The sequence below is a fragment of the Melanotaenia boesemani genome, chromosome 17, assembly GCF_017639745.1.
Source record: "Melanotaenia boesemani isolate fMelBoe1 chromosome 17, fMelBoe1.pri, whole genome shotgun sequence".
NCBI lineage: Eukaryota > Metazoa > Chordata > Actinopteri > Atheriniformes > Melanotaeniidae > Melanotaenia > Melanotaenia boesemani.
The window spans coordinates 12,887,849-12,902,396 of NC_055698.1; the positions used below are offsets into that span (position 1 = coordinate 12,887,849).

At 38.0% G+C, this 14,548-nt stretch overlaps 2 protein-coding genes and 1 long non-coding RNA gene across 3 annotated transcripts; 1 reads left to right on the forward strand and 2 right to left on the reverse strand.

Moving 5' to 3' along the window:
* Nucleotides 1–335: 335 nt before the first annotated feature.
* LOC121657081 (proline-rich protein 15-like protein) lies at nt 336–2,444 on the reverse strand. The gene is made up of 2 exons (XM_042012451.1): nt 2,361–2,444; nt 336–1,586 (listed from the first exon to the last, which is right to left on the reverse strand). The coding sequence occupies exons 1-2, from the start codon at nt 2,398–2,400 to the stop codon at nt 1,174–1,176; spliced, it is 453 nt and encodes a 150-aa protein (XP_041868385.1). The 5' UTR covers nt 2,401–2,444; the 3' UTR covers nt 336–1,173.
* A 93-nt stretch (nt 2,445–2,537) lies between these two features.
* Nucleotides 2,538–7,571, forward strand: LOC121656310. Its single transcript, XR_006013387.1, has 4 exons — nt 2,538–2,637; nt 3,611–3,681; nt 4,555–4,822; nt 5,989–7,571. It is a non-coding gene; the product is annotated as an uncharacterized LOC121656310 (long non-coding RNA).
* A 4,737-nt stretch (nt 7,572–12,308) lies between these two features.
* Nucleotides 12,309–14,548, reverse strand: LOC121656199. Its single transcript, XM_042011274.1, has 2 exons — nt 14,118–14,548; nt 12,309–12,781 (listed from the first exon to the last, which is right to left on the reverse strand). The coding sequence occupies exons 1-2, from the start codon at nt 14,357–14,359 to the stop codon at nt 12,388–12,390; spliced, it is 636 nt and encodes a 211-aa protein (XP_041867208.1). The 5' UTR covers nt 14,360–14,548; the 3' UTR covers nt 12,309–12,387.

The following is a 14,548-nucleotide window of genomic DNA, read 5'->3' on the forward strand; positions in this document are numbered from 1 at the left end:
AATATTAGGACTTGACACAAACTATGTGTACACTTATTCATTAATCCTTTGTATTGAGGTTGGTCTGTATTACACTTTAGAAGGTACTAATGATTTTTAAATTACTGCTTTTTTAAAAAATCAAACATAAACACCTATGATGGGGGGTGTTTTGTTTTGTTTTTTGTTCTTCACGTGTATTTCCATTTCTCTCATGTTTTCTGAGGCTTTTAGATATCTGAAAATGTATCTAGTGGCTGCTGTCAGTGGGTCAAGAGAATAAGTTTTTACCAACAAACTTACATATTTCTATTTAAGACACTGATGGAATAAAGACACGCATACACACATTCAAATGTAGCAGATAGCAGATTTATTTTTTTCATATTTTGCCTTCATAAATACTCACAGCAGATTCAAATCCCTTGTTTAGATTTTTTTTTTAAAAACTATCTCTGTGGTAGTTTTGCCAAGGACCTTATAAAATATGGCTGATTTAATCCTTCATCAAAATATCTTCTGCTTGTTGCTGGCAGATGTGCATCTGACTAAAAGCTGCTTGTATTGTTCACACAATAACATCATTCATTCATAAGCATCCTTCTCACCCATTAGAATCAACATTTTTGTAAAAGCATTGCAAAGGGGGCATTGTCCTTCATCACTTTATATTAATCTTAATAAAGAGTAATGTAAACGTCTTTAAAGTATTAATTCCTGAAGAAAACAGTTTGATGACTGTGCTTTAAAAAAAAAAATAAAGAGGGGGGGGGGTTGTTGTTTCATTCTTATGAACTGTCCATTCACTGAATGCTGAGGGAGAGTCTACGCCAGCATCGCAAGTGCTCACTGCGTAATCTAGCTCTTCCTTTGAGTTGTGATCACAGCATTTTGTTTGTTGCAAAATGGTTCAACAACCATCATAAAGAAATACAAAACATCTGAAAGTCATTTCAGGTCATTTCTCTGACTCTCTTGTGCAAGTCCATCAACAAATGTAAATATTTTACAACAGGCCTTGAACCATATTATTCTATTCCTATTTAATTAGGATGCTCATTATCTTCATCATCACCATCATTATAAAAACTCTGTACATTAGACTGGCATGCCTGATGAGAATGAGGTTTCTTCTTTATAAATCCCTCACATTCTTTCCAATCTTTGTAAAGCAGTCTCTCCTCCTCCTCACTGTCACCGCACATCCTCTTTCCCTGCTGCTGCATTCCCTGTCTCTTTCTCCTCAATAGGAAGGGTCGAGCGCACCCTCTTTTTCTCTTTAAATCGACCTGAGCGGGAAACCTTCATGTTTCTGCGACATGTCTGCTCATTGAAGACCGACTCCAGCCGGGAATCATCGAAGGTGTCATCACTGAGGAGGCTGGAGGTCTTGTTGGACGCTTGCTGAGATGGGGTCTGGTCGCTAGAGGTCTTGGAGGCTGCAGCAGAGGGGTCTTTTTGCTTCTCTGGCGGTTGTACAAAAGGGTTAAAGTCTGGGCCAAAGACATTTGATGACCCGGAGTCCTTGGGGCCTCCACTTTTTCTCTTTGGCAGGAAGGCTTTCCACCATGGGGTCCTGTCTGTCATCTTGGAATGATGGGAGGGACCTGTAACCAGGAGAAGATTCAATCAGCTTCTGTAGGATGAATGTTCTCATCATATGATCCATTTATGTGCAATAAACTTTAACTAACTATTCTTTAACAAACATAATCATTAATATTTGTTAAACCTAACTCTGAAACATTCTTTTTCTCCTGCTTTACATCTTCTTCCTCCCACAAACATGCAAGCTGCCTTGTTTTGTTCAAATATTTGCCATCTAACCTTTCATGTTTTACTTTTACACACTCCAAATTTAATTTCACTTGTAATTCCCCACAAGTGTGTCTAAGTCTCATCAAGTAATCCCATGAATAGCCAGTGTAACCATATTTAGCCTCTCTGCAAAACTGGTTTAATGAGTTGTGACAACAAGCACTAAATCACAGCGAGAATCACGTGTGAACAAAACAGAAAAAAGCTCTCAGGATCACTTACCTTAGCTGCAAAAGGACACGAGGACAGTTAAAGTCAAGTCAAGTGTAAATTTTAAGATTTTTATAGTGCTGAGATAGAGGTACTATAAACCACAGCTCTAAAACGTCCAGTGAATTCCCCTTCAGTTGCGGAGCTCTTGGATCAGCAGTAACAACAGTCTCTCAAAAGAGCGCAGGAGTATCCATTTTACGCACGAGACAGGTTACTTGTCTCCTCACATCTCCCACCACCAAAACGTTTGTGTCGTTTTTAACGCCGCTGTAGTTTAATACTTATTCTACTCTTCGGTACTTCTTGGAAATATTACAGCTGAAGTGAGACATTTATAAGGAGCGGCTTACCTCTAGTGAACCAGCAGGTTTCCGCCTCCGAAACTCTCATCTAGAAACACCTGTCCTTACTCCCCATTGGATGAATTCCCTGAGTATGTCACGTGAACACTGCTCAGGTAAATGCACTGCATGGGTAGGTGGGGTTTATGGCTGCCTGGCAACATACCCCATGGGAGAGTGCGCTTCTTCCGTAACAGAGTAAAAAAAAACCTTTGTATCAGCTGAACCCAACCCCGGCCAGGGAGCCAAGTTATGTTTGGGCTATTGCTTGTTACAAAGAGGAGTGGTGAGACTTTTATTCATTGTGGTAATTGTATTCATAATCAAAACAGTCTGTACTTTGCAACTTGCAGTTCGGCTATAGGCTACATGGTTTAAAATGAGCGCGTGCGACAGGACTATCATTACTGCGCAGAACGTGCAATTGTTACAGCTCTAAGTTCAAATTAAGTGAGGGGAAGCTGTTTGGCCTGGCGCCAGTGTCATCTGCTTTGCTGCTGGTCTCTTGTGTTCCTTCCGGATGCTTCTGCTTGCCCTTCCACTTAAAGTCGAGTCCAAATCCAGAGTCAGTTATTCCTGCTTTTTTTTCTGTCTAAATGACACTTGTTCAGGGCACATTAGCACATTATAATGATGATCTGTACTCCATCACATTTAAATGGTTTTAAAAGACACACCTCCTGGTAATTAGGATGACATTTATGAAGGATTACAGCACATGTTTAGAGTTTTCATAGTGCCCTGACATGACACCACAGTCTAATTTGTTCTGTTAAAAATAAATTATTTATTGATGCAATGTGCATGGTTTGGGTTACTATGGGAAAGCAAAAGTCTTTTTTCCTCTTACAAATTTTAAGATAACAAATATTTCCACCCACTTCCTATGATTATTGAAATACATTTACTTTAATATGGTGCAATTTGCAAAAATCAATAGTACGAGTAATTTGTTCTTTTTTGCAAAAGTGGTATAAATTGTACTTATTAAACTACTCACCCTAAATAAAAAAATAATAATTCTTTGTCAAGATGAATAAGCTTCTTCTAATTTCCTGCAGTCACTCCAGGAGATTAAAGTAAAATTCCACTTACAAATAAAACCATAATGTGAATAATGTAATTATAACATAATATTTATTAGTACATTAATTTTGTGATAACCTTTTCCCAGATTAAGGAACTACATACCCTTTCCAACTGTCTTAATAAACTATGTGTAGTTAATTAATTATTTATACCCTTTCTTGGATCTCCAGACACTGCATCTCTATTCCAAAGACCATTCAACCAGAGGAGGGATTTCCTGAATAGAGAGCTGCAAAAGAATGTGCGTATGAGACTAGTCACAAGTTTTTTCCCCCTCAGCAACACGTCAGTGTAAGTTGTTGTTATGAATACCATATGACTATGGTATTCATATCAGATACTACTGTCCCAGTTTTGCATTGTAAGGTAAGTGCAGCCTGTCATTTAAAAATTAGTGTTATTCTAAGAGAGAGAGTAAATAATTAGTGGTATATGATTTTTTCATAAACTTAGATTAAACAAGAGTATGAAAATGATTAAGATGTTTCTTTAAATGGCAAGTTAATAAAGTAATTTAACTTTTAAAACCTGAGGTCCCCATTTGGGGAATCGAGTATAGATAGCCAAACTGTGCCAGAATGGCCATTTTGTAGATCTCACCTGAACTGTCTGCACTAAAACATCTCAAATTTAGTTGTGAGAGACTCAGAGCCACAGTTGCATCGTTCCAAAGGAGCATTTTTGTCAAGCCTGAAACTTTTTTTTCTTTTATGTGCTATGTGGCATCTTCATTCATTCTTCAACACTAACACATATACTGATATATTTACATCTTAACAAATCTCCCACGTGTTCCAAGTATAATGATTCCAAAAGTATTCAAAAAGACATGGTGTTTGCAGAGAGGTACTCATTTCATTATGCAGATTTTGTGCAGAAACCTAAAACATAGGCACAGGGCTTAAAGGGCTACGTGAAATCCACACTGTGTGAAAATGATTATCTTATTAATGGGTGAGTGTATAGCAAAGCCTTAAATTACTCATTAAATATAATTCTCTCTCTTTTGTTCTTACTAGTCATTGATAGTCACAGATGTGACGTTATGCTGCCTACAACCATTTCTCTGACTTTGGAATCCCTGAATGGTTTCTGTCTGGGCTGTTGCCAACAGGGACGACCCAGAGAAACCCAGAGACAGAAAGAGGAGGGAGGAAACAGGGAATACCTTCTGTTTCTCTCCTCCAAAGTGAGAGCAAAATTATTTGCCATGCCACCAGGAATGTGTGCCATGTTTTTGTCACTCCTTCAACCTGCATACCAGGGGGACTCCTCTCCTCCCATCCACCATCCTAGTCGAAACTCAGTGGAGTTATTCTCTGTCTGAGATGCACAGAGAAAGTTTCTCGTCGTTTCGTGGTATACTCCCTTCGCACACACAGGTAAGCATAAATGGACCTCAAATGCTCACACTCTTAACTAATTCAAGTAAACACATAACACCTTAGAGATGGCTTACGATAATCAGGGTTTAAATTTACTACATAAAAAGTCAAATTTAAACAAAGCAAAACCGCATTTTGCAATGTAATCTCCTTCAAATAGTTTGTTTTGTCAAGCAAACTGCTTGACAAGTTTACAGTTGGCAGCTTGACCAACATTCAAGAAGGATCAGATTCATAATGACGTTTTCTAACCTCATTTCCTATCTTTGATATCTTTGGTTTTCAGCTCCAACTCTCTCTGTCCTATCTCATAATCTACTCTCTTCTCCATATCGCAGTACTATACATAACCTAACTGCAAGTTGATCATTAACTATAAGCACACCAGGTTGAAGGAAACATCCATGCACTCTGATAGAGATTTGCACCACAAACATTAGCCTCTTCACCACAGTGCCATACCTTCCACTGCATCGACTTTACCAGGATAAATCTGATGAAAAAGAGTATTTGTCCACAAAACAGAGAAACATGGAGAATGCATGCTGACAACTGAGAGAGCCTGTCGAAAGATATTGAAGCAATGACTGGAATTATGTCAGGAATTTCCTCCGTCCGTATCTGTTTCTGTATCTGGCAACAGTTGGCTTGATGAAACAACAAACTTCATGAATCAAGTCTTTTTATCTCTGCCAAGCATCCACAAGAAAGAGGAAATACAAGTCACAAGTCTCAATTGCTTTAACAGGTGGTGGGCTGAAATACTGCATAAAACACTAAAACAGTTTAAGTGGTTTCACTTCTCTTTAATTGTATTTTACCACAAATGCATTTGGTGATTTAGTAATTGTGAATTTTGTCATTGACATTCACACACTGAGATATTGTCTGCATGTTTTTAAAAATCTCAAAGGTCAAAAGGCTGAAGAATGTGCAGTTGTAAGTTTCCATAAAGTTAGGATGTTGTGTGAAAAGGGAAATACATACATAATATAAGGAGTGGTAAATCATTTCAACTCTGGAGACAAGATTCAGTAAGAACAGGGTCATGTTTACTACTTGTGGGTTTTAGAAGTTTTGGACCTAAGATTTTGTCTTTTTATCCAAATGTTTTTGTCTTTCTTGCTTGATATTTAAAATATTTTCTGTTTCATGTTTGACAGGTGTTGATAACTGCCATGTGTGCAGTTATATCCCCATAGCATCATGGATGTCACTCTTGAACTTTGGCTGACCAGAGGTCACATAGACCTTCTGCTCTTCAGCATAGAAGAGGCTGTATGATACCCAACAGCACAAATGGACAGTTTTTTCCACTGTGCTTCAACCTTTGTTAAGATTAGCTTGAATCAGTATGGCAGCATTATGGATCTTGTTTGTAAATGTGTATAACGTCCATATGTCCTGACCGACGTAGCATCTGGGTGCCTGCTATTCATACATCTGACTTAGCGCCTAGTCCTCCCCTCCTAAACAAAATGGAACAAGCGGAGTTTTGGTTTGCATTTTGTAGATCCATCAAAGTGGTGTTTTCTTCCACAGTGCCTTTCAGAAGTGTTTTGGGGCTTTGCAATGACTTCTGCTGCAGAATCAGGCCTATTTTTAACGCAGTGTTACCTGAGAGCTTAAAGATCATGGCCATTCAGCACCAGTTTTCATCCTTGTCCCTTACAATACAGAGATTTCTCCTCTTTGGTTACACAGATAATGGAATTCCTAAATTATTTCTCAATTTATTTTGAGAAATGTTTATGTTAAGGTTTTTTAACTATTTACCTATACAGTGCTTGAGGTATTTTTCATCTTGTATCTGGTTGCCAGTTAGCCAGATTGGCTGTGATATGTTAATCTTTTTTGTACCAAATGTACATATACAAAATTTTTTCCAGTCACATTTAAAATCATATACTGTATTAATAAATAAGTAAATAAAATAAAAAAAAAACAGACAAATTTTTAATCTTCATTCTTCAGCTAGGATAGTCAGACACAGACAAACTTAGTCTTATGAAGCCATGCAGAATGACATCTGGTATTGTCTTGCTGAAATAACAGCTTACCTCTGGGGAAGACAAGCGTTGATGGTACATACTGTATGTCTGTATGAATTCCAACATACACCTCTGTATCAATGCTACCCTCGCACATAATGCATGTCATTAATGCCATGGACACTGATGCACTCCCTGTCCCGTCATAGATTCTGGATTTTACACTTTTTATTAGATGGTCTTCCACATCTATCTAATCTTTGGCACCTGAAATAACCTTCCTTAAAAGAAACTGTGTCTGCTGTCTTTCTGTCCACCTGAAGTGAGCCCGTGTCCAGAGTATTTGGCAGGATATCTGATGTATGGCTTCCTCCTTGTGCAAAACTGTTCCAGATTACATTTCTGGATGCAGCAGCAGACTTTCCTCTATGGCAATAGTCTTCCAAAGTACTTCCAAACCAATAAAGTAATACTGAATAATGAGGAATGATAGCTTCTCCTGCAGTTTCACCTGAAAGCACCAAGGTCTTACACATCCAACAGTGGTTTAGATTATTGGCCTTTGCCCTTTGCTGATGGAACGTATGACCTTTACTCTGAGGCTCCAGAAGGAGCTGAGGAAAAGACGCTGGAGAAAATTAATGAACTTTGTTGACTGTGACAGTATTAACCTTGTTTGACTACATGTGAAATACTGTATACGTTTTGAAATATGCTTGTTTTGTCTGATTGCCATCCCATGACCTCATTTTGTTCTTGTGTCTGTTTATACATTTAAAATGTTATAAATAAAAAGTATAAAAAAAAGAAAAAAGGAATGTATCCAGTTTCCATGAATCTTTTTTGATTTTATTTCCCACGAAAGACTAAGAATTTGGTGGATGTCCCTTTTATGCCCAATTCTGGCACCCTCACATGTCAGCAATAAATCTGTTCATTGAATCTCTTCTATAAACTTTCTGTCTTTCTTTGCCTTGCTCTCAACTTGCTGGCATCAAATTCTAAATCTTATTTACATTTTAAAAAATACAATTCTTTTTTTAATTAAAAAAAGATAAACTTCTCCTTTGCACATGTCTGTATATCTGCTGAATAAAAGCTGAAAATGATTAATACATTACAGATTTTTTTTCTTTTTTATGTTCTTTTCTTTTTCTTTTTTTTTACTGCCTTTTTTTAAAAAAACTTCATAACTTTTCTGAAAATTGAGTTTGTAAATTTAGATGAACTCATCCAGATTAACTAGGTAGCCCAGATCTTCAATTGAAACCAACATAAACACAATGAACAAACTGTTGTCACTCATCCAAGTGTGCGTAAATATTTATGTTGACTCAGAAGTACACAGCTCAAAGTACATGTTCCCATCTTTGCTCATGTTTTGTGATGACGGTGTGCTTGCATCATGCATCTGTTAAGTGTCTATGAGTGAATTAAGTTATGATGAAAAGATAAACCTGAAAATCTCTTTTTGTCACTGTGTAGTGTTGACCAACAGGTTGAACAAAGGTGTGCTAACCATGGGAAAAAAGACAGCCTGTTGGACTGGTAGAGTCAGCTTGGAAAAAAAAAAAAAAACCAGCAACGGAAGTGAGTGGCTACTGTAACTATGGATAATAATAGAAACAAAAATCTGCTTTATTTGCTGTCTTGCATAATACAAGTTTTTATGGGTTATTTAAATGCTAGCTACTTTGCAGACAAGTTCTTGTCCAGAATTAAAGTATACTTGTGTCAATTTGTGCAGGAAAATATTTTAACAGCTGCCTTCTTCAGAACATTTGGGTGGAGCAGACCGAATTGAATAGAATGAGTTTCGATCTATTACATTGTGTGTTTATTTTGGCGATTGTATTGTCCGGCTGGTTTTTCCTCCATGCTTTTATTTGGAAATATGATACATTAAGTTTAGTGTAGATGAGTGTTGCCTGTTATTTGTGCAGAAACTGGAGGCAAAAACCTGCAGTGCAAAAAGGAATCAAACACTTTCAGCTTGTTTTCTGTGTTTTTGATGCTTCTGAGTGTTATTTTTATAACAGATGGATCCACCAATGGATACACAGCTATATAGCCACATATTTGTACAACTATACAGAACTTATTAGTGTTCCTCTGATTGCAAATCAAATGACTTTCAAGCCTCTCTGTACAATCATGTATAAATAAAATATTTTATCTTTTTCTGTGAGTCAGATATACTCGACTGTGTGAATATTTCTAATGAGGCTAAAGTATTTGCCATTTTAAATATGTGTTGTTTAACCTGTCTGTCCAAATTAATCAGTGAAAAAAATAAGAGATTTTCAGGTTCATCGTGACTTACTCCATTCATTTTACCTGCATATTTCCTCTTTAAATATGTCAGTGTGTTGCAGCCATAAATGTTTGGTGTTTATGGAAAGGTTGGTCACATGGTATGGGTGATCATTGCTCCAGCTTTGCTCTAGCTCTAGCTTTTATTTGATCACTGTGATTCATTTTCCTTTGCTTTGGATTAAGTTGGAGCATGTTGTATTGAGATATTAGTAGAAGTTATAAACATATTTTTGGGGATCTCAAACAAAGGAAAGGCCCAACCTCAGCCTCTCAGTGATTTTCTGTGGTTCACAAAGTCACTACAGTCAGTGTCACTTTCCCTGTTTTTGGATGCAATGCAATGCATACAATGCAATTTAATAATTACATCTAAGTCAGAAAATGAGTGAACTGTCTAATTACTGACATTGTTATGCAGGTAGATCCTAAAGACATATCTGGATGTCAGCCATATACAGTGCATGCTTGCAAGATATCGAATATCAGAGGAAGTACAACCAAATGTTTAGTCATAGCCGCTCTGTATTGAGATTAATCACAAATGTAATATGTTGAATTCTTAAACTACCTTTGTAAGGATGCCAAGTGTCTAAGCATAGTTAGATCCCATTAATGAAAGATATTAAACCTAGATGTAACTTTATGTTTTCATAAATTAGTTTCTCTGAACTGTGGAATCCCTCAGGTTTCTGTCTGGATTGTTGCCAACAGGGACTACACAGAGAAACCCAGCGACAGAGATAACAGGAAAGAATAAGGGGAATGCTTTTTGTCTTTTTGTGAGAGTGAAAGTTGTCGCTGTGATACCTGGAATGTGTGCCATGTCTCTATCCTTAAACAAATGGTGGCCTGTATACCCGAGAAACTTCTTCTCGCCATGTACCCGAAACTCTGTAGTTACTTCATCTCTGGTGTATATAAAGAGCTGTACATTATGGTGTTTTATCCTTCTTGAGCAGACAAACAGATAAGCATAAGCTAAACAGTAAAAACACATAAATTATCCTTTATGCTGCAGCACTGAACAATGAAGGATGCTCTAGTTTTACCGGATTTTAAAATGCACTGGAAGATCTTGTTATTTCACCTCATTTGGTGACAGTAGATCAACAAGAATGACAGCACTCAACAGAGCCTCAATGTTTAAAATATATCATTGACACATTTGACAAAATGCCTCTCATAAATGCTTCCTAAATGCTGGTTCTTTTCTACAAACCCTGAATCCTCATCACCAAATGATATTTAAGCTGGAAAGGAAAAAAGAATGAAAACTTTTAAAGAATTAAATAACATTTATGGACCCTGCAGGTGGACAGTATTGGAAGGTCTAGTGTTAACTATTATTTGACCACAAGATGGAGCCAAAAAGAAAGCTGCAGTCATGTTGATGTTTTACAGTATTTCTCATCTGCTCCATGTAGATGCAGTTCATGTATATGTATACATACAGCTTTCTAAATTAAAGCAGTGGCTGTGAGATGAAAGAACTTCTGGACTGTACCGAAACAATCATGCCGCTTCAAGCTGAAAGTAAATAGAAATTAGCTTTGACTGAATAATGTCCTGTCCTGAATCTATTATAGACCTAATACCTCAGTTCCCAGTTCAAACCTGTTCCCTGTAATATGCAGCTCAAAGAAATTAAATTGGGTCAGTAAGCTGTGACTTGAAACTTTAAGCCAAAATATAACAAATGAAACAATAAATCTCTTTTAGAAAATGCTAATTAATAGATAAAACAAACAATAAGACATAACAAAGCCATAACTATATTAACTAGCTGAGGCTGTTTAACTGCTATGACCTTTTAAAACTGTTTGTGATAATAGCAGCTGCCTTTTTCTGGCTGAAAACGATCCAATGAGCCTGTTACGGCCCCTGGCCTTTTGGATTGGCCTCCAGCCTGTCACTCCAGCCTTGGATATGCAAATGCTGCTGAGCCAGTGCTGCTTCGGGATTGGCTGTGGACCAGAAGCTGCAGTTCCTCCCCTCCGCCTCACCGATTGGTCGCTACTGCTCCCGCTCATCCCAGCTGGAAATCATTGAGAGATGCCTCGCCCTTAAAGAGCATCTTTCAGGTTGAATTTTCCACAATATGACGTTTTGAAAAAGTCCGAGAGACACTGTGGCATAAATAAAAGCTTCTTAAAATTTCATTTTTTGTAATTGCACTTAATTCAGCTCGTCTGCGATCCAGTGCTTTAAAAAACATAACTTTTCCTGTCACGTGATACGTGACGTCATGTAAGGTAAACGAGCCCATACGCCCGCGGCTATCAGCTCAGTTTATCGTAGGCATCGGCTGTGTTTTTTACTCCAGACTTCTAATAGTAAAACTAAAGATTTCTGGAACATCACCATGGTGAATACTTGTGTTTGTGCATCCTGCACAAATTCAAGTCTCTCTGGACATCGTGTCCACAGTTTCCCTAACAAGAAGAGCCCCACCTTTCGCTCCTGGGTCAGGTTTGTCCAGGCTAGGCGCCAAGACTTCACTTTCAAGTCCGTTCATCCCAAAAACTCCGTCATTTGCAGCGCACACTTTGTGGAAACGGACTATATGCCTAGTGACCTAACTGCGTTTAAGATGGGGTACAAGACCATGAGGTCAGTGCGTTTAAGGTCTGATGCAGTTCCCACTGTTCATGCTACGGCTAGCATGCTAGCAGCAGCAGGTGCCCCATCACGTCTGCCTTCACCGGGGAAGTCGCGGGCCGCCCATCGGAAACGGGAGACGAGCAGAGTAAGTTTTTCTCTCTGTTTTTTAACCTGTTTATAACCTTTTCTTATAAAACGGAATTGTCCCCTTTTTACTACTTATTATTGAGGACAGTTTCAACATATTTAATCCCGTTTGCAAAGGTGGATTCACTGTGCGTCCAGTAAAGAAGGAGCCATCATATGGTAAATAATTGAAGGCATCGCGCACATTTTCTTCAAATAATGGCCATCTATTTTCCCGCAGAATTATATAATCCATAAGATTCTGGACCATCTAATATATGCCTGTGTATTTCAGAGTGTATTTTCTATCTCTATTCTTTCTTTGTAATTCCTGTATGACTGTGTAAATTAATTGAGCTTTATTTACTTCTAGCAACAAGTTTAAATAAGATGTTTTGCTTCTAATAATTAGAACTTATTAAATAAATCCAGGAAGATGATCATAACAGAAAGATGACATTGAGATGGAAGCAAAATATTTTATTTATTATTACAATTTACAGAATAGGAAGACATGTCTTGTATGTGTTACAGGTCAGGCCATCTGAAACCTTGGTAGACACCATGTTCATCAGGGAAAGCTAACCGGATTGCTGAGACAACACATGCTGGAAGAGGTTTCCTCACATGTCGTCCAAGCACTCCATGTGCCCAGCGTACCATCTGCCTGTAGGCAGTATACCTGAACTGTTCATTTTGGGTCAGATCAAGTGGACCATGTTCCTGCTTGAAAGCGCTGTAGGCCACCTGAAGCACCCAGGGGTTCAAACAGCATGCAGAGAACCCAGGATGCTGTCCCACACAAGTAATGCCTTCGGGTTGTGGATGGAGGTCTTCGACGAGGCTCCAAATTGCAGGAATCTCCCTGCAGCATATGCTCTCCTCCGCACTGCTCATGGGCTGACAGTGTCCACATAAACACCTGTAATTAGATAACATGCTGTTAAAGAATTTCTGTTGTTAAATGTAGATACAGTGTTGTAAATATATGTTCAACCATGTAAAGATTTTTATTTTTTTTACTTTTACATACAGGCTTTAAAAATTAAATGTTTATATTTCATCCGTAGTCATAGCTGCTTATAACATGCTGAAACATTTCATGTAATACATAAAGCTGAGATGCCCTTTTTTCTGTTGTCACTGGCCTTGCTGAATATAGGGGGAAGAGGGATTACCAATTGTGGGTGAGAGTTGTGGGCTCTGTTGTTTGGGGGATAAAGTGTTAAGACTGCAGTGCACATGGCATCATATGTGGAATGACCATTATTCAGAAGGGTTTACAATCCAGTTTTAAAAATAGTTTTTCTGTTTTAACAATATCTTTAAACCTCAGAATCAGGCTTTATTTATCATTGGGAAAAAAGTGCAAAATTATACACATCCTGAAAAAGCTGAGACCAAGTGTTGGATTAGAAAAAAAGGTAAGTTTAGCGAAAAAAACAAAACAAAAAAAAAAAACAAGCGATGGATCTGCTCAGCCAGTGCGCAGATCCATCCTTCGTCATGGAACCAGCATCCTGGCGCAACAAATTTTCTTCCAGTTTTATTTATTTTTTTTAAGCGTATTTAAATACCGCATTGAAATAGTCTGCTTCTAAGTTTAGAGAGTGCTGGTAAAACTAAGACATTACAGCACGTACATTCTATGAGGTATTTATGAGTTTAGAACAGCGTGGGCTTTTTTTGCGCACTACACGCACATCCAGTCTGACCAACTTCAGAAAAAAGATTATAACTCTGGTATTCCTTGATCAATCAACACAATTCAGAAAGTTGTTTATAGTCTAAAATGACTGTTTTGCGCTGTTAATTAGGCTACCCGACGTGGATTAGATGATGGAGCCTTAGCGAGGCTACTTTGGGCACTAGCCTACGTATCATCAGATGATTTGATTAGAACAGCGCTTTTCTGTCTACAACTGTGTGAACGGGGTAGCCATTGCACAGCTTTTATAGGCATTATCTGCCACAGAACTATTTTATTTAACCAATGTTTTGTCACGAATCGCTAGTGACATAGTAGCAGCTTGAAGTTGTTTTTTTTTGTGGCGAAACGTGATTTTTAAAACAAACCTGTCAGGGCGGGGCAGGACAGGGATGTCTTCCTATCGGCTGCAGTAAGTAAAAGGCTTTAAAATCTATTTGCTATTGCAAACACTGTATTTTTTCACTGGTCTGCAGCATAACCAGGTATTACTTGCCCAATTCAGAAGGCTAATGTGGAAGAAAATTTACGAAACATTTGTATCACTTACCATGCTGTTTGATTAATCCTCCAGATGTTTTCAGCTGCCCATGACTGAATCTGCTGCCTGTTTCCCGTCAACGATCTCCTTTGCTGGTTGTCAGTGACTCTGTTTGTAGCTTCAGGTTCAAAACTGTATGGATCCGGTCCTTCACTTATAAAAATAAAATTATCTTCTTCTTCCTCCATAATCTCACGCCCATTCCGTTCCGTTGTGTTAGCCATAACTGTTGTGTTAGCAATAACGTACATAACAGAGTCCCTTACGTGACGTCACTTCCGGCAAAACAGATTTTTACAGTCATTTGAGCAGTTTTTAATAGTCCATAACCGATTTCTTTATTTTCTTATTCACGGACTTCAACAAAAACTAAATAGATATTAACTATAAAATATGCATAATCCAAACCATTAATCATGCTCTTAACCTGCCAGTTGCTC

What these genes read in the sequence shown, in the direction of transcription:
- LOC121656199 (XM_042011274.1), bottom strand. Translation starts at nt 14,359, where the DNA reads ATGTACGTTATTGCTAACACAACAGTTATGGCTAACACAACGGAACGG. An exon ending in AGGATTAATCAAACAGCATG is followed by an intron (nt 12,782 to 14,117) that starts GTAAGTGATACA and finishes ATCTAATTACAG; the next exon opens with GTGTTTATGTGGACACTGTC.
- LOC121657081 (XM_042012451.1), bottom strand. Translation starts at nt 2,400, where the DNA reads ATGAGAGTTTCGGAGGCGGAAACCTGCTGGTTCACTAGAG. An exon ending in AACCTGCTGGTTCACTAGAG is followed by an intron (nt 1,587 to 2,360) that starts GTAAGCCGCTCC and finishes TCCTGGTTACAG; the next exon opens with GTCCCTCCCATCATTCCAAG.